This window comes from Lissotriton helveticus, chromosome 4_1 (assembly GCF_964261635.1).
Source record: "Lissotriton helveticus chromosome 4_1, aLisHel1.1, whole genome shotgun sequence".
In the NCBI taxonomy this organism is placed as follows: Eukaryota; Metazoa; Chordata; class Amphibia; order Caudata; family Salamandridae; genus Lissotriton; species Lissotriton helveticus.
This window is the reverse complement of record NC_136063.1, coordinates 250,876,249-250,902,529: the sequence shown is the minus strand read 5'-3', so window position 1 is coordinate 250,902,529 and position 26,281 is coordinate 250,876,249. Positions and strand designations below refer to the sequence as shown.

Genomic DNA, 26,281 nt, shown 5'->3' with positions numbered 1-26,281 from the left:
GCATATTGTCCGAAAGATATGCATAAAAGGAAAATAAGGTTCAATATTGCAATGTTTGAACTTTGTTACAATTATGTAAACTTTAAAGGCACTGTTTCTCAAATGTGTTTCTTGAATGTTATTTTTATGACTTGTTGGAATAAACAGGACCTGTGCCCCCCCACAGTAAACTTTAGGCTGATAGCTTGTCATTGATTCGGCTGAGGGGAGGGGAGGGGGGGGGAATTGGGAGATCCAGACTGGGGGTCTCCAGGGTCTAGAAGAAAAAGACTTTCGTAAAATTTAAAGAGGCCATATAATGAATAATGGCGCAATATATCTCAATACCTCTACTGACCTCAAACAAACGCCTTTTGTTGCCAATTTTCAAGACGGGGTAAAGAGAATGCCTTTTCTATTCAACGGATGGCTGCTTTAATCCCTATCGCTCTCTAAAAAAATTCCATCCACAACATGGAGCAAATGTTGCCAAATAGATCTGTCATCCTATTTTATAGCAGCACTCGGCATCCTTAACCATGGCAACAAAATAATGTAAAGAAAATCAAATGAAAGTTTGTAAAACAGAGGACTGTTGATCCCCAAAAGATTCACAATGTCAGAGAACAGTCCATTGGCCACATTACTATCAAAGTGATCGAGACAACAAACATTGGATTCTACGGAGCAGGGTGAGGAGCCTGCCCACGCGTCTCAGATATATTCCAGTCTTGGCCTCCATATGCAAGTGACTACTACTATATATCTACCCTTCTTTTGGAATGTAGGTGCAATTCTTTCCACAACCTGTCACTTAATAGGACAACTCTGTGCCACACTGCACCTCAGAACATGGCCTCCAAGTCTTGAGACTCAAAACTTTAAATTCAGAATGGTTCTTTAAGGTGTAAAGTAAATGAGCCAGGTGAATGGGAAGATGGATGCCCTAAAATAGGCACAAAAGCTTTACAGCTGTACTTTTAAGATTGACGGATTCTGAATGCTTGGGGCTTAAGCTTCTCCCACCTTATATATCAGTCAGACCTTCATATCTTAGTGTTTGCTTGACACAACGAAGCAGTAAAAAGTGAACGAAGTGACGAGAATAGAGTGAGTGAAGTGCTCAGGCATAGGTGTACCACAGGTGACAAGAAAGCATAACTTTTGTGTCGCAATTGCATTTGTAGAGATCAGCTCATAAAGTATACAATTAATCAACACAAGCCGGGTCTGTACATATTCTCAGCCTCATTTTGATCCTTACCCAATAGTAGGATCATCATCAGGACCGATACAATGTAGGCCATAGTTACTGAGAAACTCAATAGGTTGGCAGGAGCAGAGGAATCATGGTAAGGTGCTGCTGCATCGAGAATTGGCACGCTCGACTGAGGAACTTGATCGATGTATGGTATTAAGAGAAGTGGGCCATTCAGGAGAGCCCTCTGTGGCAAGGAACTGCTGAGAACCAGAACATTGCATCAGCACTCCTTCTCTCATGAAGGGCAGCACACAAGCTTCAAGGGACAGACGTCCGCTGCCAATAGGGCAACAAAACACTATCCCTTGAAGCGCGTGGGCTACCCTTCACAAGAGACCAACATCGATCGCAATACCCTGCAGGACTTTATTTTGAAATGTTATTTATGGATGCATTTCTATACATTAAAAACACAGTTTTTGATTTGCATAGGGTTATCCCAGTTGGTACATCATAATCGTTACCCCATGTCGCTTGGATGCCTAGAGTTTTCCTTGTTTCTTTGCAATACTCTACATAAGTCGGCATAATATGATAAAATACCAGTAATTGTTAAGCTTGCTGCAGTTATAATATTTAAGGTGCAGGTAGCATTTTGCCAAGTCGGGGATATTAAAAGTTTCACAGAGGAGATTCTGGGATATACTATCAGATGAGTAAGGTCACAAATTGTCTATCGGAGTAAAGGACACTTTAGCTTCAGATTTTGTGAAATATGAGAATATAAGTAACACAACATTTACCTCTTCTGTTATTAGAGGTCTAACCTCGGTCACATCCTCAAGTACGATCGACATTGTGGATAGTGTGATTCTGTAAAAGAAATGATTAGCATTAAAAATACACGTTTAACAAGGTGAAATACAGTAGCATCTACTTAATTGCAAAGAGCTATAACCACAGTATGTACATCCTTTTCTAAGGTTAATGTATGCTTTTCATTGAAATCATGAAATATATCAAGATATAATGCAAGCTTTTTCCGACATGAATTACGGTGATCTTTTCAAATGTGTGCCATACTTAACAAAATCGTATTTTCCCAAATATTCGACACGATCTAAGGGTTAGAGAAAATGGTATGAATAAAGTCTTAGCGCTCCTAAAAGAACACCACCTTCCAATGTGCCAGAGAAGTTAAAATTACACAAATAAAAAAAAGAATAAAAAACACTATTGTAAAGTGGTCTCTTTCCCTCTCCGTCTCCCTCCCTCCCTTCCTCCCCAGAAGGAGGCTGACTTCTGGTCTGACTCCGTCTCTGTGCCTTCACACAATTTCCTCAGACGTTACAAACAAGGCCCACACAGAACCCTTTCAAGCCACATATCTGACCAGTATGCAAGCCAAAGATGCTATAAATTAGCACATCTAGGCAGGGTCAGAGCCCTTTTTAGAAGGTACCCGAGGACTAAGGTGTTGACGGGCCTTAGTTCATGGCAGACAGGTTGGACGGTCGGGAATATCAGGGAACTGCACTTTCTCAGAATACACACACAGCACAGTGCAGGATTCTCTGGAAAGGAGTAGCAAGGCCTCACGGGCACTGAGGTCCATGTCTCAGGACTCAGTAGGCGAAGTGTAGGCTTCCTCACAGACAAGGAAACAGCAGTGCAATAAGTAAGCAGATCTCCAGAAGGGAAGGCGGCTTAGTCTTAGCCTTGAGGGAATAGGCATTAGGCAGTTTCATATTGTTAGTGAGGATGCAAAGATTTCCTCTGATGGAGTTTTAATGCCTTCATCCTAGTTGTTTTTTGTTGATACCTTACTGGTTCTTCCCTCTTTCAATTTAGATGGGGTAACATCGCCAGACAAGTGATGCATCTTCATTATTCGATTCCACATTTCAATAATTAAAAAAAGTGGCTTAAGCACACACAATGCAGGCTTTGCCAACCTAGACTTTCATCTACTGGAGGTCCTGATTCTAAACTCCATTGTTTGAAAGCAATTTTCTTTAAACAGGGCTGGTCTCTGCTGAGTGGCATATAAACCATGAACTGGGTAGAGCCATGAGTAATTTTAAGTGGCTGAGAGGGATTCAAGCATTCCGCCCATCTAGGTTTGGTTGGTATACAGCTTTCTGTAAGAACTTTTCTCTGGCATTTGTCAAACCTCAGGTGCTTTTGAAAACCTACCTGCAGGGAGTACTCCTTGAACTTTGAGTGAATTCCTTGTAGTAACTTAAGGTCAGTGGTGAACGAATACAACTCATTCAATGAAAAGTGGGGTAGAGAAGAAATGCTCTAGGGGTCAGTTCAACCAGAATAAAAAGGGTTGTGTTAGACTTGACATCTTTTGGCGTGTTTCCCCTCTTTTTGCTTTCTGGCCTGGTTTTGCTGGTTTAGTGTCTCTGCACACTTTCTCGCTGCTGTTCAGTGGTAAAGTGCAAGTGCTCCTGTTGTAAATTGTGTTATGGATTGGTGTTTCCATGATTTGCATATTGGATTTACTGGCAAGTCACTAGTAAAGTGCACTGAGAGTGCCAGGGCCTATAAATCCAATGCTACTGTGGCCTCGCAGCACGGGTTGTGCCACCCTCAGAAGTAGCTGGTAAAAAGGTAACTTAGCCACACCTGGTTGGATCCAATCTAAATTGATATTTCAAATGCTTAGACCAATGTAGTTGTGTGTAAAATTGTTGATAGTGTTGATAGTGTGCTACACAGTATTAGTGGGCTGCCAATCACACATGAAAATGAGAAATGTCAAGCGAACTCACTTGAGTAACTGTGTGCACTACTGAAATTGAGTTTCAAAATCAGGAAAATAGTTTCTAAATGTTTTTACAAAATTTTCCTCGAGTTAATCCTTTTCTCAACAAAAAGAAGTCAGTACACAGTTTGTGTTCGAAAAAATCATAATTTGTTAATGACACAATTCAAAATTTAAGATACAAGATAAATGCATCCTTCTGATGCTTCATTAGTTGATATAATAAACATGTTCTTCAATAGCCAACATTGTCAATATAACAATTCAAAGCATTTTTGTACAACATGCAAAGCAGTGGAAAACAGTAAATGCCAGGGTGGCCAGATGCATTTCGGGACACCACGTCCCATCTTCGGGGGGCCACTAGAATACAAAACAAAAATACAAAGATATATATAATACCTTTAAATGCAGAAGATGTATTATACATTATTCGTGGAGATGTATTTTACTACCAAAACATGTGATAACATTGAGAAAGCATTGTAGCCCCTCAAGTAAACCAGTTAGCAACCTTCACCAGAAAGATATGTGCACAAGTGACGATGAAAATAAATAAAGTTCGTGAAAATGACGGGCCTCCACCGAACCACATTATGGCGGTGCAAGTTACCTAGGCTGTCCAAATTACAGAGGAAAGTGTATCAACTAATGAAGCATCAGAAGGATGCATTGATCTTGTATCTTAAATTTTGAATCGTGTCATTTACAAATTATGATTTTTTCGAACACAAACTGTGTACTGACTTCTTTTTTTTGAGAAAAGGATTAACTCGAGGAAAATTTTGTAAAAACGTTTAGAAACTATTTTCGAAACTCAATTTTAGTAGTGCACACAGTTACTCAAGTGAGAGTTTGCTTGACAATTCTCAAAAAGGTAATGTAGACCTGCCACTGCAGAGTCTGCGCGCAGTTTGTAACTGCCATGTCGACCTGGCAAGTGCACCCACTTGCTTGGCCCTAAACATTCCCTTTTCTACATGTTAGTCACCCCTAAGGTAGACCCAAGGTACCCCTGTGGGCAGGGTGCTGTGTAGGTGAAAAGTAGGACATGCCCTGGTGTGTGTGTCATGTTCTGATAGTGAATTACTGCCAATTTAATTTTTCACTATTGCAAGAGTACCTGTTCCCATTGGACAGAATGGGGAGTTGGTTTAGAACATTTTATAAACCTAACTGGACCTGGGAACTAGGTAGAAAAATAAAGTTTAGTATGCCTTAACTCAGAATATAAAGATGCATCTTTTAGTGAAGGTGATTTTTACATTCTGGGTTTGAAAATATCACTTTTAGAAAGTAGGTATTTTCTTGCTCTGCCATCCAGTAGACCTCGGCTAGGTTGTGTATTGACTGTCTGGGTTTTGGATGACAGGGGCTGGGGCAGAGCTGTGGCTCCAGATAGTCTAGGTTGATCAGGAAAGGGCATTTAGAGTAGGGGGAGGAGATTTCCTTTCACCTGAATGTGCCTTGTCTGCATCGGACGATGCTGTATCCACCTCCTGCCAGGAAGCCACACCAGAGGGGCAGAACCGGTTCTGGCTGGGCACAGACACTCTCTGCCTGAGAGGACAAAGGATGTGGGGCTATAAAAAAGTGGGGCCCAAACCCCTGAACTTTAGAACTCTTTTGGACCAAGAAGGCTGCCAAGAAGAAGAGATGGAGAAGCTGTGAGGCGGAACTACCACTTTGCTGAGTGCTTTGCTCTGTTTGCCTGCAGTGGCTGCTTCTGTCTTGGGCAGTGAAAGGACTGGACTGAACTTTCTACAATCTTGTGAGTTTCTCCAAGGGCTTGAGGTTGAGCTTGCCCCCTGTTCAAGAAGCCTCAGAAACAGTAAATACTTCAAGTTCTTCTGCCCTCAGCACTGGGGACTGTTTTGTGATGCAACAGAAAAAAAAGCAACCAGACGCCTTCTATGACGCCGCTGCCGACTCAGTGTCCTAAAGGCACTGCAGAGGGCACCACTGCAACGCCGACCCGTGACCCTATTCTCACCGACGACACCTGCTGATACCGCCCCCAAGCCACTACTCGTACTGCGACCTGTGGGCACTGCACTCCGCATCGCCTTGCTTCACAATGCCGCTCCACGCCAAAATATATGCCTCTGCTTGCACCATGGTTCGAGGGCACCGCTCGTAAAACTACACTGACGCACCGCCCTCATCCTGCACTGCAGCCATGGCCAAGCGACACCGATGCCATTGACTCCAGTTCGTCAGCGCTTCAGCACCGCGACGAGCACTGCATCAATTCACACCGCGACCCTGGTCTCACAACTGAGAGAGCGCAAACTGACCTAAATGTATGAGTGCATCACACTTACCTGTAGTAAGCACAAATCATGAGGAGAAATGCCATGAGTGCTAATAGTATCTGCAATTATATTCTGAATGTATAGCTAATGTAGAGATTTAAGTAGAAGTGGAACTAATACAGAAATGTGTGACACTATATGATTTTATTAGATGTGATTATTCCTGAATCCATGTCGTGTAGCTGTTAAAATGTAAGATGGCATGTGGTTAAACGCAGAATGTGGTAGGCCTCAGGGCCAGAGCTAGAAGGGAAGGGGAAGGTGTTTCTTTTCACGACATAGATTGTACTAATGTTTTGGTCATTGCATTAATGGGCCATGATTTATAGATGTGTTTACTGAATAATAGAATAAGAGTATTAACATGCTTTAATTAATGAAGAAGTTGAATGCTATAATCATTATGAGAAATATTGTAGGCCTGAAATGTTTTAACGTTGGTTTACACGTACATGTCTGGGCCAAGAAATGTTGCGAACCTTTTTGGAAGTCTATGGGAGTTGGGATCTTGGCTGCAGATGTCTGTCTGCAAGAGAAAAGGGGGAATCCAATTATAAATAAAATGAATAGAGGTCTGTTCAGGAGACGGCCCAGACATGGAGGAGGGTTCCGGAATGTTTAAGGGGTATCAGCGGGCCGGAGAAGAGTCTGAGAAGCAAGGTCAACTCCAACGTATGAGGCCCAATACAAAGCAGCGTGGAAAAAGCCAGAAGCTACACCACGTGAGGGGCGTCTCACGAGGGGCGTCTCAAATGTTGTTGACTGTTTTGTATTAGGGACAGCACCCCTGGGTGGAGTTAGAGCAGATACCTGAGGACCCTTTAGAGAGCGGATGGGTAGGCAGAGAGGGGTCATGACTGGAGAACTATAGGTTTTCACCAAGAGACTAAGAGTGAGTGACTTCCCTTGGGGGTCATTCACTGCTGACACCTTTGTTAGGTTGGGATTTGGTTAAGTAGGGATACCATCTAGAGCAGGGTAGGGACAGCCTAACCTGTGCGTTTTTCCTCCAACTTAAATGAAGGAGAGATCTCAATATGCGTCAATGCTGATAGCTTTATTATTCTTAGAACTTGTGTTAGTAATTTCCGTTGCTCGTCTGAGGGCTTTCAGAGAGCACATGTATGTAGTTGGACCTGTGTATCTCGTGAATCTCATTCTGAGATGCCTGTATTTGCAGCTTATCCTAAGCTTACAATAAACTTTTGAAAGCTAGAAGTTGTTTGTGATCTTTGGGAGCGGAGTCCTTTATTGGGTGCACTAGCTTGGTAAGAGATGCACTTTCTTCCTCAAAGACAGGCAACAAAGGTTCAGTCGACCAGATCGAGGTTTGGATCAATAGTGATAAGGTATCGATCAAAATCTCGCCCTTCCAGTTGGTAGCTATAGAGGATGGTTGCCTTCTTGAGGACGGTGACCTAGGCCAGGTTAGCTTACCCCAAGGCCCCTAGAAATCGATGATCGGAAGAACCGCCCGCTGAAGAAGATCCGGATGACGTGAGACAGAAAAAGCAGCAGTATCGGTCGAGAGTGAGTATAAAGGGTTATGCGTGTTAGATTGCGGTGTTTTGTATTGTATCTATGTTGTAATGTCTGGCGGAGTTGAATGTCTGTAGAGTGACTGTGGAACAGGTTGTGAGCGCGCGCAACCGGTGGAAATCTTAAGTTCAAGGAGAGCTTAAGTGGTTCGGGTGTATCGGACACCCAGAGTAATTGTCAACTGGAGTGAAGGGGGTCATGAGGTACCATTGATCACCCGAAAGACCGAGATAGGGGGAACGTAAGAGTGAGTGCGTGAGTAACGGACGCTGGTCGGAGGTTACTGTGTGTGTAAGCAACCTATCAGAGAGACGATAGACATTTCGTCAGTTGTGTTGACAATTACATATAGACTGTGGACGTACAGTCGAGGGAAGTGACCGCTTGGTCGGAAGTAGTCATTTTTCGGTGTATGAATGGGACGCATGCATGACCGGGAGACGAGTTGAGAAAGGAGGGGTGCTGCTGCGAAGCGGAGAAAAGTGACGTCAGGAAGTGTCGCGACGTGATTGGCCGACAGGAGAAAGACCGCGCTGTGATAGGCCAGCTAGCAAAGACGTCAGAAAGTGTCGCGACGTGATTGGCCGACCGGAGAAAGACCGCGCTGCGATAGGCCAAGTTAGCAAAGCCGCGTTAGGATTGGTGGATTGTCATCAGGAAGTAAACAGAGTAGCGAGGCTGGATATTGTGCGTATAATTATGAAGTGTTTTAAATGGCTGAGAGCGGTGTTTAAAAAAGAGAAGCGGGGATCGGAAGAAGGGGAAGAAGCCCCGCCGGAGGGTACGCCGGCTCGTTACATGGCAGTGAATGTTGGGTTGCATACGATCCTTTGGATATCAGAGTGGAGTAAGATTACGGAAGGAAATGAGGAACTGACGTTCCCGAAGTACGGGACGTTCAGATTAGAGGTGTTACATCGATTAAAATCAGTCATGACCTCAATGAGACCCTTGCCTAGACCGACCCAGTTTGAAGCTCTTGATGCATGGATTAGGGCAGCGCATGAAAAGAATATGAACAGACGACAAGAAAGGGTGAAACGATCGGTAAGGGCAGTGCAGGATGCCAGGTGGGATGCGGATGCTAAAAGATGGAGAGTGCATAACATGGAAGTAAATAAACTGTACCCGGTGTTAGAGGTGCCCGGAAATAAAAGCCCCCTAGAAGAAGATGATGAGAGCGAAACAGAGGACAGCCTGATAAACAGATTATTGACAGACAGGCCACCCCCGTATAATAGAGCAGGGGGGGAGGTCGAGCATAGTGAAAGAGAAAAGGGGGGCAATGCAGGGGAGCATGGACCGCTTCCCAGTTCAGAGTGGGATCCTGAGGCAAAGAAAGAGCTGTCCCAGCCTAGTCAGGTGCAACAGGTAGTCGGGAGGTTTGTGGTACAAAGAGCGCCGGAAACGGAGAGCGCCACATCCTACGCATTACCAGATGCACTACAGGTACCTGTTACCATAGGTCCTATAATATCGATATATGACCAAGAAAGAGCAAGAGGGGAAGAACGGGTACGGAAGGACAGAGAAAGAGCAGGGACGGCAAGGAGGAACGATACGATTAATTCCCCAAGTCAGATGCCGATACCAAGAGAGTGGAGCACCCCGATGCACACAGCAGGGGATCCAGGAGGGGACCCTGGGGGCCCTAGATGGCCAGTGGATCTGAGGGGATCTGGACGAAAATCCTTTCAAGAGCTAAATGAGTACATGAAGAAGTGGGATGAGGCAGTGGAGGCTCACAAGAGCATCATAGCTGCAGAAGCTGAAAGGGAAAGTCAGGACAGCAGAGCTCGGACTCACTGCGGGGCTGGGGAGAGCAACCCGGAGTGGGACGGGAGAGAGAGAGATAGTAGGGGAGTCACCCATTGGGCCCGGAGTGGGGATAGAACAGACCTGGAAAACGGGGGCCCCGGGAGTGGAGGGGTGGCGCGCCCAATACTCAGTGAAGGGGAGAGGAGAGCGCAAGAGTACAGAAACAGCTTTAAGTGTCCACACTGTGTGCCCGGCACCAGAGAACTGAATGGGAGTTGTGAGAGGTCGCATCATAGTCCCTGTGATGACGGAAATGAGCGCAGCCCAGGGAATATGGGGAACCAGGAAGGATCGTATCGGATACTGAGCGATACTAGGCAAAGGGAGAGTAGCGACCAGAGGGAAAATAACAGAGAGGCGTACGGTGAAAGGAGAGAAGAAGAAGAGAGTGGGCAGAGCAAGAGTGGGGGTAACAGGCCCGTGTTCCATCACCTTCCAAGATCGGATGGCCGAGCATGGGACCTGGAGAGATGGGAGCAAGGGAGAGCACTCATTAACTCTCCCGAGCCCAAACGTAGAGCTCGGAGTTGGGATGGTAGGGAGACCAGTGAGCCCCCTTCGAAAGACATATTGCGAGCTGAGATAAAAGCTAAGAGACTCGATGTCGCCAGCTTAAGGTCAGACCTGGATGACATGATAGATGGTACCCTGCCTTTAGAAAGAATAGAAATGTATGAGCAGGATGAAATACTGTATATGGCAAAGGACATCACTCGAAAAGCGAGAGCAATCCATGAGAAGTTAGTCGAACTAGCAGGCAAATATATGGTGGACCTGTCAAGAACCAAAGCATTACAGGGTAACCACAGGCTACATTACACAGATCGAGACCTAGATGAGAGGAGAACGATTGGGCTGAAAACGCACATAAGGGAACTGATCACTGGAATAAGGACATGGAGGGCACTAGATAAGTGGGAAGAGAGGTGGTCCAAGAAAGGGACCGTCAGGAGAAGCACGCTTGGTATGACACCAGGAAGGCTGCAGGGAATAGAAGCATACCCTTTGCGTGAAGTCGCCAATGGGAACTATGTGCATGTCCCTTGGAGTAGGGGAGATTTAGCTGCTTTTACCACCTCCTTCCCCAAATTGCGGGAAAACCCAGTGGAGTGGTACAAGCAAGTCGAGAGATTTGTAAAAATCTCAAAGGTCCTATGGATAGATCTGAACACGCTGTTCGACATTGTAGTACCAGGAGATCTGTGGACAGCATGCAAGGTTAGCGCTGAGTGGCCCACAACGGAGCCGGAGAGAGATGCTAAGACTAATGGGCCGTCCGAGATTGTGATGGCAAAATTCGAGAGAGTGATGACTTGGCTGAAAGAGAAAGTGCCAATGCAAGACATAGATTGGGTCAGAATAGACCGAACCAGACAGGAACCCAAAGAGACCGTCCACGAATATTACGAGAGATTGCTGAAGGCGTTTAAACAGTATAGCGGCCTGGATGTAATGGATCCAAAAGACATAGGGCAATTCGTGTCCAAGTTCGTCCTGGGACTGAGACCGGATATTAGTTTAATGATTCAGCAACACTCGATTTGTTGGCAAAATAAACCCCTAGACGAAATACTGAGGTATGCCAGGTACTGCTGTGATGAGATAGACTCCAAGGCTAAGAAACTAAAAGAAAAGTTGATGGTGGTACAGATGCAGGCAGCAGGAAAGGGGGGACAGCAGCAACAGCAGCAAGGAATAGGTACAGGAGGAAAGAAGCAGTACAGTCAGAACAAGGGCAATGAGGAGAGTTCCACCTTTAGACCCAGATTAGACATAGCTGCCTTGAAGAAAACGACTAGGTGCCACCAGTGTAACGAGGTGGGGCATTGGAAACGCGAGTGTCCCTACAATGTAGAGATAGGAGAACAAGAGATAGAGGAGGAAGAGGTCCAGAGCGCGCCTACAAGAGGGGTGATGCCATACCAGGGAAAGGTGCTCAAAGGGGGGGGGGCTCCTCCCCGAGCCCAGTTCCCGCAACCTCCTCGAGTAGGGACTATGGGTAGGACCTATAGACAGATGCCCCTGTTTGTAGAAGGAGAAGAGTGCTATTATGTGGACCCATTAACCGGACAGAGAGTGGAAAGAGAAGACTGCACCCTCGGGGCAGCCTTGGAGGTGGACCAGAGGGGACCCTATGTCGAAGCAGAAGTAGCAGGGTGCCCCACGACATTTCTGGTGGACACAGGAGCCACTAGGTCCACGATCAGATCAGCTGCAGTTCCAGACCTGCCCATGTCTGGAGAGACCATACAAGTGGTGGGGGTCGCAAACAGGAGAATAACCAGCCAATTGACAGAACCGGTACAGGTGAAAATAGGGAAGTACAGCGATGAGCACCAGTTTGTGGTTTGCGATTCAAGTCCTGTGTGTCTGCTAGGGAGAGACCTGTTGTGTAAATTGAATTGTACTATATACTGTACACCTCAGGGAGTGGAGGTATTGACCAATGATGATGACGCAGACTTCAAAGTTGCAAACTCAAGAATATGCGTGGAGCTGTACCCTACTTTGACAGTAGATGAGCTCCCCTGGGACTTGAGAGAGACAGTGGCACCAGAAGTATGGGATTTCACTGGGGAAGAGATAGGATTGGTCAAAGGGGTGGACCCAGTGAAAATTGTAGTGAAACCGCATGCTGAGTTCCCAAGAACACCCCAATATAAATTGACTCCAGAAACGATTGCAGGCATAAAACCCGTGATCGAGTCCATGATTAAACAGGGAATACTGAAAGAAATCGTGGGTAGTCCATGCAACTCCCCGATTATGGGTCTGCAGAAACCAAATGGGAAATTTCGGATAGTGCAGGACCTCCGAAAGATTAATAACATAGTCGTTTCGTGTTGTCCAGTGGTGCCGAATCCATCAGTGATACTGTTTCAGATTCCATTCCAAGCTGAGTGGTTCACTGTGATCGATCTTTGTCAGGCTTTCTTTTCGATCCCTCTGGACGAAGAAAGCCATTTTCTTTTCGCATTTAAGCTGGAAGGTCGCGTCCTAACATGGTGTCGCATTCCTCAGGGGTATACAGAGAGCCCATCGATCTTTAACCAGCTTTTGAAGAAAAATCTTGAAAGTCTAGTGCTGCCCCAGAAGTCAGTTCTGGTCCAGTACATAGACGACCTCCTCGTGGCGTCAGAAACAGAAGAAGCTTGCAGGGAGGACTCCATTGCTTTGTTAAATCACCTAGCTGCCAATGGGCACAAGGTGTCCCCGGGAAAATTGCAGTACTGCCTGACAGAAGTGCAGTACTTGGGACACAGAATAGAGAAAGGCAAACGAAAGGTGTCACCAGACAGGATAGAGGCGATCATGAAAAAGAATGCGCCTAAGACACAGAGAGAGGTCAGGATGTTCCTAGGGATGGTGGGTTATTGCCGACAGTGGATCGCGAACTTTTCACTGAAAGCAAAGCCCTTGCAAAAACTGACGCACAAGGAGGTGAGCGATCCGGTACCATGGGACAAAGACTGTTTGATGGCATTCCTACAGCTGCGAGAGGACCTGTGTCGTGCTCCGGCATTGGGAATGCCTGATTATAATAAACCATTTTTGCTTTACTGTTGTGAGAGAGAAGGTTGCGCGTTGTCTGTGTTAGTCCAAATCCATGGGAATGCCCGCAGACCAGTTGCTTATTTCTCGGCTACTTTAGACCCAGTAGCCGCAGCGTTGCCCGGATGTCTCAAATCCGTTGCTGCAACGGGTGTCAGCATTGAAAGATGTGAAAATATCGTCATGGGGCACCCGTTAGAGGTGTGCGTGCCCCATTCTGTTGAACTGTTGATGACCAGGACCAAAACACAGCATCTGACCAACAGCAGGCTCACGCGCTATGAGCAAGTTATTCTTGCTGCAGAGAATGTGACCCTCAGGAGATGCTCTGTTTTGAACCCTGCCACCTTGATGCCACTCCCAAATGATATCGAGGATGATGATGAATGTACAGACCATGACTGCCTCGATGTGACTGAACTATGCACCAAACCCAGACCCGACATCGTAGATGAGCCACTGACCGACCCAGACGAAATTTTCTTTGTCGATGGCTCATGTATAAGAGACGAAGTTGGGCAGTTGAGAGCAGCTTATGCTGTTTGTACAATTACTGGAGTTGTGGAAGCTGGGTGCCTGGAAGGAGTACACTCCGCTCAGGTAGCCGAGATTATTGCCTTGACACGTGCTTGCTTGGCAAGCAATCAAATTCGAGTCACCATATACACCGACAGCCAATATGGTTATGGGGTGGTTCATGATTACGGGCAGTTATGGTCTCAAAGAGGGTTCATGACCTCTTCAGGCTCTCCCATTCGCAATGGAGAGTTTGTGCGCCTGTTGTTAGAGGCGTTGCAATGCCCAGCAGGTATCGCAGTTGTAAAGTGCACCGCACATACCAGAAATGAGGACTTCGTTTCGAAAGGCAATAGATATGCTGATGAAGTTGCGCGGTATTGCGCGGAGCAAGGGTACTCTTTCACAGAGGTGGAAGTGGGTGGAATAAATGTAAGGACTGAATTAGCCATGATATTGGAAACTGTTGATACTTGGGATGAACTGTCAAACATGCAAGAAAATGCTCCTGATTTTGAAAAAGAAACATGGGAAAAGGCAGGATGTGTAATGGGTGAGTCCCATTTTTGGGTCTCAGCAGACGGCAGAGCAGTGTTGCCCAATGAGATGGTGAGTCCAATGGCCAGACTCATACATGGTCCCGTACACTTAGGGAGAGATGCTATGCTGAGAGTGTTTAGACAGACCTGGTACAATCCTAAGTTTAGAATAGCAGCAGAAGCAGTGTGCCAGCGTTGTGTGACCTGTCAGCAGCTGAACGTAGGAAAAAGAACACCAGTTGCACTGAGTCACATAGGAAGGTCTGGAGGTCCATTCAATCGAATGCAGATAGATTTCATTGAAATGCCGAGGTGCAACCGCCTCCGCTATGTCCTGGTGGTTGTTTGTGTATTCTCCAGATGGGTTGAGGCATACCCTACACGTAGGTGCGACACCCTCACAGTGGCCAAGTTACTGCTTAGGGAACTCATTCCGCGCTTCGGGGTGCCGGCCTTTTTGGAATCAGATAGGGGAACGCATTTCAACAGCGAGCTTGTGAAGATGATTTGTGCGGCTCTGAACATAGATCAGAAATTGCATTGCAGTTACCGACCAGAAGCCTCAGGAATTGTGGAGCAGATCAATGGCACGATCAAGGCCAGAATTGCAAAAGTGTGTTCCTCAACGACCCTGAGTTGGCCTGACGCCCTGCCATTGGTCCTCATGAGCCTTCGTAGTACCCCAGACAGAAGAACGGGGTTGTCACCACATGAGGTGTTAATGGGGAGAGCAATGAGGCTGCCATCTGTCCCAACTACTGCACTGTTAAATATCACAGATGATATGATCCTGGACTATTGTAAGGGGCTGTCTGACGCCATTCGTTCTGTGTCCCTTCAGGTGCAGGCTGCCGAGGTTCCATCGTGCCAGGGCCCGTGCCATGACCTGTACCCTGGGGACTGGGTCCTGGTGAAAAAACATGTGAGAAGAAGCTGCCTGGATGTTCGTTGGCGTGGGCCCTTCCAGATCATCCTGATCACGAACACGGCTGTGAAGGTGGGAGGCCTGCCCAATTGGATCCACGCGTCACATACGCGAAGGGTTCCAGCACCTCTGGAAGAAACAGCTCCTCTCTCGGATAGACGTCCAACAGAGGACCGAGAAGCCATAGAGGGGGCTAGCCAAGCTGTAGAGGTGCCAGCGGAAGCAGGGAACGAGTCTGACCAAGCTGAGGACGGTCAGTACAACAGCGAAACAGACGACGCTACAGAAGGAGAAAGTAGCTGGGAGTACGAGTCAGACACTGACAGGTCTGACAGAGAGCGAGAACAGACAAGAAGGAGAAGGAGTAGAAGGGCACGTGGAGAAGCTAATTGGCCGCAAAGAAGGAGCTCTAGCTTGAGGTCAACTCCAGAGATAACCCTTCCTCCGATATCAGAAGACTCAGACCCGGAAGAAGGTGTTCAGGGCGCTGAAGCACCGGACCGAAGAAGGTCAAGAAGAGTGCGTGTGCCTAGCAGAAGATACTCCACCCCTGAGTGGACATATCTGGCGACAAATGTCTGTGAAACAGGAGACAGGGAGGATCCGAGCGGTGGTGGTGTCCAGTTCTGAGCCCATCGTCACCGTGGAAATACGACTGTTGGTACCCGGAGTCGAACAAGAAGGGTCACTAACATTCATGCTCCCCAGACCTCCCCGCCTCAGCAAGTTAAAACATATGTTTCTCTCAGAATTGCAATTCCCCGACTTTGGTACAACGATAACAGCCCATGAAGAGCACAATCTTCGTTTGGAAATACTGAACTTTGCTATCGAAGCTGCAGGCACAAACCTGATAGTAGATGCTTAAAGGACTTTGTAAATAAAGCGAGCAGAAAAAGAAGATTACCTAGCGCCCAGGAAGCAGAGAATATTAGGGAACTTCCCTTGAGTTGATGGAGAAGGGCTAGGGTTGTCTTTATTGAACTGTTAAAGGACTTTTGCGAAGAAGGTTGTCAGCTTCCAGTTGTGTGGATTCTAAAGACAAAAGGATTAAAAAGAGACTGTAAAGGAACGAGAAGAAAAGAACTTTTTGCCAAGATAAGAGAGAGCCATATTGTCTGACGAAATGGAAGCCGGCACCCAGAACCGCAGAGCTAAATGTATAATAGGTACACTAATAGTAGGAGTGATAATATTGATAGCTTTAGTGGTAACAATTTCTTATGTAAAGGGACATGAGGAAGAGGCGAAGGTAACTGATGTGAAATCTGTAGAAACGCTTACACCCACTGTTGCTGGTGAGAAAAGGGAAAACACTCAAGAGAAAGCGTTATTAGCTGCAGAAGCCCGCAGGTTACACGTAGATGAGTCCCAAGGAGACTTTAGGTCAAATGCTTATGCTAAACTCTTATATGAATACGTGGATGCCATGGAGGTTAAGGACTGTTACGTCTGCATGCAGTTGCCGGCGTCTGTAGATGAAGGCATTAGATATCATCACCTCCCGCTGACATATGGCATTACATGTAGCTTATTGCTTAGTATATTTTATGAGAGAGATAGTTTTGAATACTATTTCTCCAACTATGATTCAGTGTTGCCGGAAGTCCCAAATTATAAGCAGATGAACAAATGGGACTACTGGAAGAGTGAAGACAGATTGGCCAAGTTCTTCATTCCTTGGATTACCTTAGATACTTCACATGCCCGTAGAAATAACCTGACATGCAAGGTGTCAGAAGTCGAGAAGAAGTTCATAGGGCAGGTGGATGATCGTTACAGGAGACAAAAGATTTTGAAAAAATCAGGACAATGGAAAACAGATTGGACCGAGGAAGAGAAGGCACACAAGAGAAAGGGTAGTAGTGGTCCAATAGCTTTAGATAAGACGCAGAGAGGAAAGCTATGTCTTCACCGAGCCAAAACGTATTATGAAAATGTATACGTGGGAGAAGTCGACTGTGAACATGCTTTCAATATAGAGTACTATACTAAAGATTTCCTGAAGGGAATGCAAGTGATTCCAAATGTGTATTTTGTATGTGGAAGAAATGCCTACGTGAGACTACCTGACAACTGGTATGGATCATGTTACCTAGCAATTGTCTTCCCCAAAATATATCATGCACAAGACTTAGAGATCATTGAGGGCAAGACATCATCGAGGGGAAGGAGAGATGTAGGAGATGCAGAAATGGTTGGAGATGTCTTTGGAGCTATGTTCCCTCTTTTGGGACTAATCCTTAATGATGTTAAAATTAGACGACTGGCAACAGTCGTCGACAGGTTGTCTGCCAGCACTGCTCAGTCCTTAATGCTGGTAGAAGGAGAGATGCAATCGATAAGGGCTATGGTTCTTCAGAACCGTCTTGCGTTAGACGTCCTACTAGCAAAAGAGGGCGGAGTCTGTAAGGCTTTGAAGGTCCAGGAATGTTGTACTTACATTCCAGACAATTCAAAGCCCCTTGAGAAAGTTATTAGGAACATAACTGATATTCACAAGGAGATCGAAGACTTGAGTAGAGAAAATGTCTGGGAAAAGGTGGGCCACGGAATGAGTGAAGTTGGAGGGTGGATTTCCACCCTAGGCAAAAGCTTTGTGTGGTATATGCTAAAACCTATCATCATAATATTGATCTGTGGGATCGTATTGTGGGGGTTGGTGAGGGTATTCAAATGGTACAGAGCAAAAAGGTCAGAAAGGGCCCAAAGAGAGCAGCTGCAGAGATTGGCTGCCATACAAGATAATCAGTACAGGAGTCTGAGGGCTCTGGAAGCGCAGAGACAAGTTATGCTAGCAATAACTGCAGTTTAAATGTTAGTGATGACCCCGAGAGGTCATCAAAGGGGGGAACTGAGAGAGCGCAAACTGACCTAAATGTATGAGTGCATCACACTTACCTGTAGTAAGCACAAATCATGAGGAGAAATGCCATGAGTGCTAATAGTATCTGCAATTATATTCTGAATGTATAGCTAATGTAGAGATTTAAGTAGAAGTGGAACTAATACAGAAATGTGTGACACTATATGATTTTATTAGATGTGATTATTCCTGAATCCATGTCGTGTAGCTGTTAAAATGTAAGATGGCATGTGGTTAAACGCAGAATGTGGTAGGCCTCAGGGCCAGAGCTAGAAGGGAAGGGGAAGGTGTTTCTTTTCACGACATAGATTGTACTAATGTTTTGGTCATTGCATTAATGGGCCATGATTTATAGATGTGTTTACTGAATAATAGAATAAGAGTATTAACATGCTTTAATTAATGAAGAAGTTGAATGCTATAATCATTATGAGAAATATTGTAGGCCTGAAATGTTTTAACGTTGGTTTACACGTACATGTCTGGGCCAAGAAATGTTGCGAACCTTTTTGGAAGTCTATGGGAGTTGGGATCTTGGCTGCAGATGTCTGTCTGCAAGAGAAAAGGGGGAATCCAATTATAAATAAAATGAATAGAGGTCTGTTCAGGAGACGGCCCAGACATGGAGGAGGGTTCCGGAATGTTTAAGGGGTATCAGCGGGCCGGAGAAGAGTCTGAGAAGCAAGGTCAACTCCAACGTATGAGGCCCAATACAAAGCAGCGTGGAAAAAGCCAGAAGCTACACCACGTGAGGGGCGTCTCACGAGGGGCGTCTCAAATGTTGTTGACTGTTTTGTATTAGGGACAGCACCCCTGGGTGGAGTTAGAGCAGATACCTGAGGACCCTTTAGAGAGCGGATGGGTAGGCAGAGAGGGGTCATGACTGGAGAACTATAGGTTTTCACCAAGAGACTAAGAGTGAGTGACTTCCCTTGGGGGTCATTCACTGCTGACACCTTTGTTAGGTTGGGATTTGGTTAAGTAGGGATACCATCTAGAGCAGGGTAGGGACAGCCTAACCTGTGCGTTTTTCCTCCAACTTAAATGAAGGAGAGATCTCAATATGCGTCAATGCTGATAGCTTTATTATTCTTAGAACTTGTGTTAGTAATTTCCGTTGCTCGTCTGAGGGCTTTCAGAGAGCACATGTATGTAGTTGGACCTGTGTATCTCGTGAATCTCATTCTGAGATGCCTGTATTTGCAGCTTATCCTAAGCTTACAATAAACTTTTGAAAGCTAGAAGTTGTTTGTGATCTTTGGGAGCGGAGTCCTTTATTGGGTGCACTAGCTTGGTAAGAGATGCACTTTCTTCCTCAAAGACAGGCAACAAAGGTTCAGTCGACCAGATCGAGGTTTGGATCAATAGTGATAAGGTATCGATCAAAATCTCGCCCTTCCACAGACAACACCTCCTGACGCCGCCACAGAGTTGCTGGTTGCCCGCGCCCTGAGGGCATCGCACGCTGCACTTTACACAGCAGCACCCGATGCCTGCTGACATCAGCACACCAAGGAGCTCGATCTTCAATGCGTGTATCTTTGAGGGCCCGACGACTCCTGCACCGACACCTGCTGATGCCATGCTTTGGGAAGCTTAGTGAGAGGCCGCCGACACCTTGCATTTCTAAAAAGGTACTATATTACGGGTCTTCCTGACACCATAGCTGGCCCGCGACGCCGCAGTCAGCCAGAACGGTTTGAATTTATTGGTTCACGATGCCGTGAAAGCCCCAGAGGGAGCTATTGACGCCAAGGATCTGTATTCCAAGGTTGTTTTGATAACTAAAGATTTCTAAGTACTGTATTGTGGATTTTATCGTTTTTGGTCTTGTCTGGGGTATATAAAAAAATTGGATTTTTATCTAAACTGGTGTGGTGTACTTTTGTAGTGCTTTTACTGCATTACTGTTGATTATGTGCAAATGCTTTACACACTGCCTCTAAGATAAGCCTGACTGCTCGAGCCAAGCTACCAAGGGGGTGAGCAGGAGTTCTTGTAGGAGTGTAACTCCCATATCCTGACTAGGAAGAAGGGTCCCTATTTGGACAAAAGTGCAAACCACTGCCAACTAGAGACTCCCATTTCTAACAGGAAGCCATCCAATAAAGAGCAGGAAACAGAAAAGAAACGGGTCAAATCGTAAGCCAAGGGCAGATTGAAACATCACCCAACCATGTACTGAATAAACGCTGTTTACAACAGGCAGTTGAAGCAGTCTATGGAAACTCCCAACTCCGTACTAGCAAAACTTCCCTCTTTTCCACCAAAATATTTATTGCACTGGCTCAGGAGCACAAGATCCTCAGGGCTTACTTTACTAACATGGAGGCTAGGACATGTGGCTACAAAGGTCTGATTACAAGTTGGGTGGTTACATCTCCGTTTACGCATAGGATGGTATTAGGAATGGTTTTATTTAACACATCTGATAATTATCAGATGTGTTAAATAACCCAACATTTGTTACATTTTGGCAGGTCAAACCTGTCAAAATTTAACAGTGGAAAACATACAGAATTTACCATATCATGCGGATGTTGGTGTGTTTAACATCAAAATCAGCATAATAATCTCCATAAACTCATAACAAGTGTCATTTATGACAACTGATAAATAACATGTCTCATTAGCTCTGATCAGGGGCGATAACTCAACTTGCAATCCAGACCCAAAGACTGAAACATACCATTTACCAATGCACACCTATTGGTGGCTTCTGCTCGAATTCAGGTCTTGACTATGGAATCATTATAAATATAAGATGTCCCAAGGGAAAAAACAACTGACTGCCAAGCAAAATGCTCACATCTAAGAAGCCAGACACCAATTGCTTTGTCTTTGAGTATAACAAAGATAAGGTAGACATCCTCATGCTATCCGGAAAGCCTAATTAACAAAGGGCCATGCCTACAAGTTTTGCAAAGAAGGAAATGTATTATAGCCTGAAACTCCAGATAGGCGTTAGAGACCTTTTTCCACCTTAGGTTCACATACAAAGTTTACAGGACCACTGAAAACTCATTGCATAGCTGAGTAGTTATTTTTCAATGTAAACTTCTTTTTTCCTGCGGTTGAACTTTTATACAAATTAGTGCTACAGAAATGTACTAAGTAAATCAATTTATGTTCCTCCTCTTTCACCTGGGCCAGTCCGATTTTGGCTACTGAGCACGTCACTTGGGGTTCATTTACTCTTCTAGGGACAATTTGTAGCATCCCTTGAGCCAGAAAGGCAATCGGAATCCTTGACTGAACAGATTAGGAATACCAAGATCAACTTCCACTCCTGCTTGGATAACTCTCAAAATAAAGTCTAGATGAAACAAATTTAAATAGGATGGGAAAAGGACATTTTAAACAGTATGGTAAGAGAACCGGCTTTGACCATACTCTTGCTGAGAATGTTGTTTGCGAACACAATCAAGGTCTCCACTGCTAAGTGAAGAGCCTTCTGCATTTAAACATTAAATTGTAGATGGCGTTTCTGGCATACATTTATGCCAGTGTAGTGAGAGGTAAGGGAGATTTGGTCACTGAGGGCACAATTCACAAAGGTACACGTACACTTTTATGCATGTTTATGACGGTGTGCTATTCACAAAGGGATTTTGAGTAGATAATGAATAACTCTCCTGACCTATTAGGCCCCCTAAGGGAAGCGTGGGAGGCAGCTGTAGGACTGTTGGAGGACGACGACCGGGAGGAGGCCATACAGTGACCTAGGGAAATTGCCATAAGGGTGCAGTTTCAAATGATATGACCTATGCAGGATTCAAGGTTGTATGCCCCTAGGACACCAACACTGCCAGGGCCGCTACTACTCGGAAAGTGTGCTAGGGGTCGCAGGGACATAGATACCTTTTTTCATATTCTCTGGACCCATCCTAAAATCCAGTCATATTGGATGGAAGTCACCCATGTGAGGTCGACTGTGGTGGACCTCCAGGTGCCAGTGGGCATCGCATGCCATTACAACGCCTTGTTACAATGCAAACCGTTACATCAAGTAATTTCAAAGACTTGCTGTAGGGGGCTCGCTGGACTTAGGAATAGTATAATTTACTATTCCTACTCCAGTTTGTGCAACAGCAGGGAAGGTGTTGGATTATAAATAAAACACCTTCCACCCCCTACAGCAAGTCGTAACGATTTGCGATGAAATGGTTTGCGTTGTTACACCATGTTGTAATGGCATGCAATGTAAAGCATGCGATCTAAAGGCTGTTTCCCGCCAGTGGAGGCACGCTGGCATATACTAGGAGTGACAGGGGAGACAAATTGACCAAAGTACACTAAAATATGGGTCAGACTGGTAGACTGGGTAGCAAAGAAGAATATAGCACAGGCATGGGGACGTCGACTGCCCCAAAGATTGGAGACTTTATGCGAGATGTGTATTGGTGCACACAGGCTGAAAAGGTTATTTACCAAAGTAGAAGCTACCCCGGGATGTGGGAATAGATATGGACTGTATGGGTTAAATACAGTACTGAACCATTAGAAGTAGGGAGGGGTGGAACGGGGAGTGCGGGCATGTAAGTTAGATCTCAACGTGCACAATCTCCTCCTTTATTAAAGGCTTTACGATAAGTGACCAATTTGTGAATGGATCTCCCGATTTGTTGCCTAATACACTCCAGCCTGTAAATGTGATATATTGAAAGGTGTAAGAATAGGTCAATAAAAAGAATGTTTAAAAAAAAGATTTAAAGGCAGTTATTATGTTGGTTCCCTCTCATGAATCAGAACTATGCACTGCCAATTAGCAATATTAGCCTGTAGTTTAACATGTCATTTATAAGCTTCTAGATTTTGGAGATGATCATTGTAGTGGACATACATTAGACGAAAGAAAGAAAAAAAAACAGTGGGCTTCTAGAATGTAGCCACAGAAGCTTTTAAATATTGAATTATTCAAATAAGGTGGTATTTCTGGAAAAGTCCAATACCTGAACAGGGAATTGTGCAAAGCGGCTAGTCTCTGCTTCACACAACTCTCTGGTTTTCCCATATTATTACAGCTAAGCATGGGCGGATTTTGCGGATCCACGATTCACGAATTTGCGTATTCACGGATCGTGGGTCCGCAAAATCCGCGTATCTGCGGATTTTCGTAATTGCGGATTTGGGGCATTTGGCATTCATTCTCCGCCTCCTCTTCACTTTTTATTATTCGTTCCCTTTGGATTAAGGGGACCAATAGGTCACTCGTCAGTTGTGACTCTGGGCGCAGTCAAGTGGTCCCACTAAACTCTTCGCCAGCTGTCGTGGGGGTTAAGTGGCGACCCCCGCGAACCCTTAGGAATAAGAGCAGGCAGCGGCATGCTAACGAAACACTGAGTCACCCATGTGAAATACTGAGGGTAGGCAACAAATTCCTCTTGATCGAAGAGGTATGGCGTGTGAGCAACACCAACTGGGGGGGGGAGGGCGCATGACTGCGTAACGTTGTCACCCCCAGAAGGAACATACTTGTTAGATCCACTTTGTTTTGCCTCTGCGTCCCCAGGGCGAACCCCCCTTAAAATACTTGCTACGCTAACATGCCAACTGAAATGTGGCATTTAGTAATGAAAATAAAATGTTTTGTTTGGGAACCATGCTTTCTCACCGGCTAGAACTGCATGCAAGATCGCACTGGATCATTTTGTAAACCCTCTCATTTCCAGCTGACATTGTACAGATTTTCCGAGCCTCCAATGCCTAGTTATTATCCATCATGAGGGCATATACTTACTCCCGGTAGGCTCCACCTACCGGAAGCTTTGGCTCGTTGTAGCGCGACATACTCCTATAATACAGTTCCCAAATCCCGGCCCTTCAACGCTGGTAAACACGTACGCACATGTTTAAACATAACATAGTGTGCCCCCAGGTTAAGAGACCCTCTCCTAACCGCCGCCTGCGTGATGCTACTTCTGGAGATGCCTCAGGCATTACATAAACTCTCCGCTTGGCCCTGAGTGCAACGTATGTGTGGCTTGGCCAATCCTCAGCATGCTAATTACTGTTGTCATAGGGTGCAGTATTGATGAGAAGCGCAACTTGCACCTCACCTGAAGCTGGGGCTCATCTTTTCCGTTCTCATGCGGATGAAAAAGCTGGGTGGACCTGCAGCTGCCTTGCCTGTAAACTATTTTACGATGGCGCCGGCAAGCTGCCAGCGCCATCCTAAAATAGTTGCTACATTAGCTTCAACAGGAAGCGCGAATAGATAAAATAAAGCAGATGCACGAGCGCCTGCTTGATTTTATCTATTAGTGCTTCCTGTTGAAGCTAATTTAGTAACTATTTTACGATGGTGCTGGCAGCTTGCCGGCGCCATCGTAAAATAGTTACAACAACAGGCCAGCAAGGGTTGAACTTTCGACCTAGGAATCCGCCGCTCGCGGATTGCGAATTTTCGGTAAATTCGCGAGAGTTCGCGGATCGCGAATTTACCGAAAATTCGCCAAATCCGCGAGCGGAGCGGATTTAGCGCTCATGCTTAATTACAGCCAGCCTGAATCTGCCTTTCACCACACCTAATTTCCTAACAAGACTCGTCCCCTGCTCGCTGCTGGAAAGCTCACAGTGCGCTGCCAACAAGTTTCTGGGAGAAGATGGTTACATTCAGAAGCACTATTCCCTCTTGCTCCCACCTGCTCTGCCTTCACTTTCCTCCTGCACATGCAGCAGTTAGTAATGCTTAGGGATCAAAAAATCATTAAACAAGCAACCAAAAGAATAAAATGCAAACATTCCTGCAGCTAAACAGTTCTCGGGCATACCATGCCAGGAAAATTCTGATAAACCCTCTGGGATAGTCATGTTTCTTGTCCCTTCCCCACCATTTATTCTCTTGCCATTTGCTAAAAGCTGCTTCTCCCAAACTTGTTATTGCATTAAGTGCTGGAAACTACATTTTGTGGCAATTTGTTTCGAGAAAAGGTTGTTTTGGTTCTCTAACCTCCTTAGTGTCCTTGTTCCTATATTGTATCGGTATAATTTTGCAGTGTAGCACGCTTGCAAAACACAAATGTGTCTATTTTAAACTTCCATCATCATCATTTATATATTTGTTTTAAGTCATATTTTTAACACACTGATTCGTAGACAAATTAATCTAATACACCAAGACGAGATTCTGGTAACCAAAATGAGATATCACTCTGTATGACTTTAATTTATTTTGCGACGTGAGAAAATGCAAATCAGCGTGTCCAGTGTGTCCATTTTATTTGCTATCTACTCGTGGATACGGAAGAAAACAAACAAAAAAACAGTAAACAATAAGTTGGACCTTTATAAGCAAACCAATATAAACAACTAACATGCAACATTTGTAGAGGGTCGTTACCTGAACACAAAACCGCAAATGCCTAAAGGAAGTTAAGAAACCAGGGGGCATATTATCAACAACTAGCGATATTGATCACTAAATAGGCTTAGCGAAAACATTTTTATCCCCCAGCATCGCCGGATTTTATCGCAGAGATAATGTGCTATTAGCAACGTTTATCTCTGAAGCGATAAAATTACCAGCGATAGCGGCGAAATGCGGGAATATCGCTGTAAATCCAGCGATATTCAGGCATTATCGTTAACAGGGACTTAGCCTGAATATCCACCTCCCATTGGATAAACGGGCTAAGAACTGGTCTGAGCAGGCGTTAGGTTTTGGAGATATTCGTGCTTAGCGTGAATATTTCCATCGCTACGCCTGCGTTGATAATAGGCGATCGCGATGTTAGCGACTGCTTTCAGTCGCTAACAGGTTGGGTACGCCCACTTTGCATGTCATTAGCGATAAATATCGCTGACATGCAAAGCGGGCACCAAACCTCTCGCTATCGCCTACAAGCTGTCGTTAACTGCTGCTAGCGACAGCTTGCTAATAGGGTGATCGCCGCTTAGCGGCCGAAAACGTAAGATATCATAACAATGAAGCCCTAACACAGAACCAGCTACAAAAATAAAGTCCATCATAATAACCCGCCAACTCCCCACCCCCCACCCCCCTCCCCCCGGACCCTATGGGAGCTGAAAGACAACTGAACCACAATTATGCAAATTACAATAGAAAATAATTCTAGCAAAAATGTTTTGTCCACCTAAAAACACAAAAACGACATTCTACATCCACCAACTGAACACAATACCTCGCTTAACGATTAGGGACAGCCTGAGACCAAAATCAGACATTTGGCCATTGAGGTAACTGAGCACTTACCATGGGAAATTGTAAAGGTTTGAAATGCAAGTTTCACATGTAT

The 26,281-nt window shown here is 45.3% G+C and overlaps 1 protein-coding gene across 2 annotated transcripts in view; it reads right to left on the bottom strand.

The window, feature by feature from the left end:
• Nucleotides 1-26,281, bottom strand: part of NDRG1 (N-myc downstream regulated 1) — a 158,807-nt gene that overhangs the window by 86,241 nt on the left and 46,285 nt on the right. For both annotated transcript variants that reach the window (XM_078686732.1, XM_078686734.1), the window contains exon 2: nt 1,984-2,053. In XM_078686732.1, coding sequence (XP_078542858.1) covers nt 1,984-2,037 — 54 coding nt within the window. In that variant the 5' untranslated portion in view covers nt 2,038-2,053. The remainder of the gene's footprint in view (nt 1-1,983; nt 2,054-26,281) is intronic.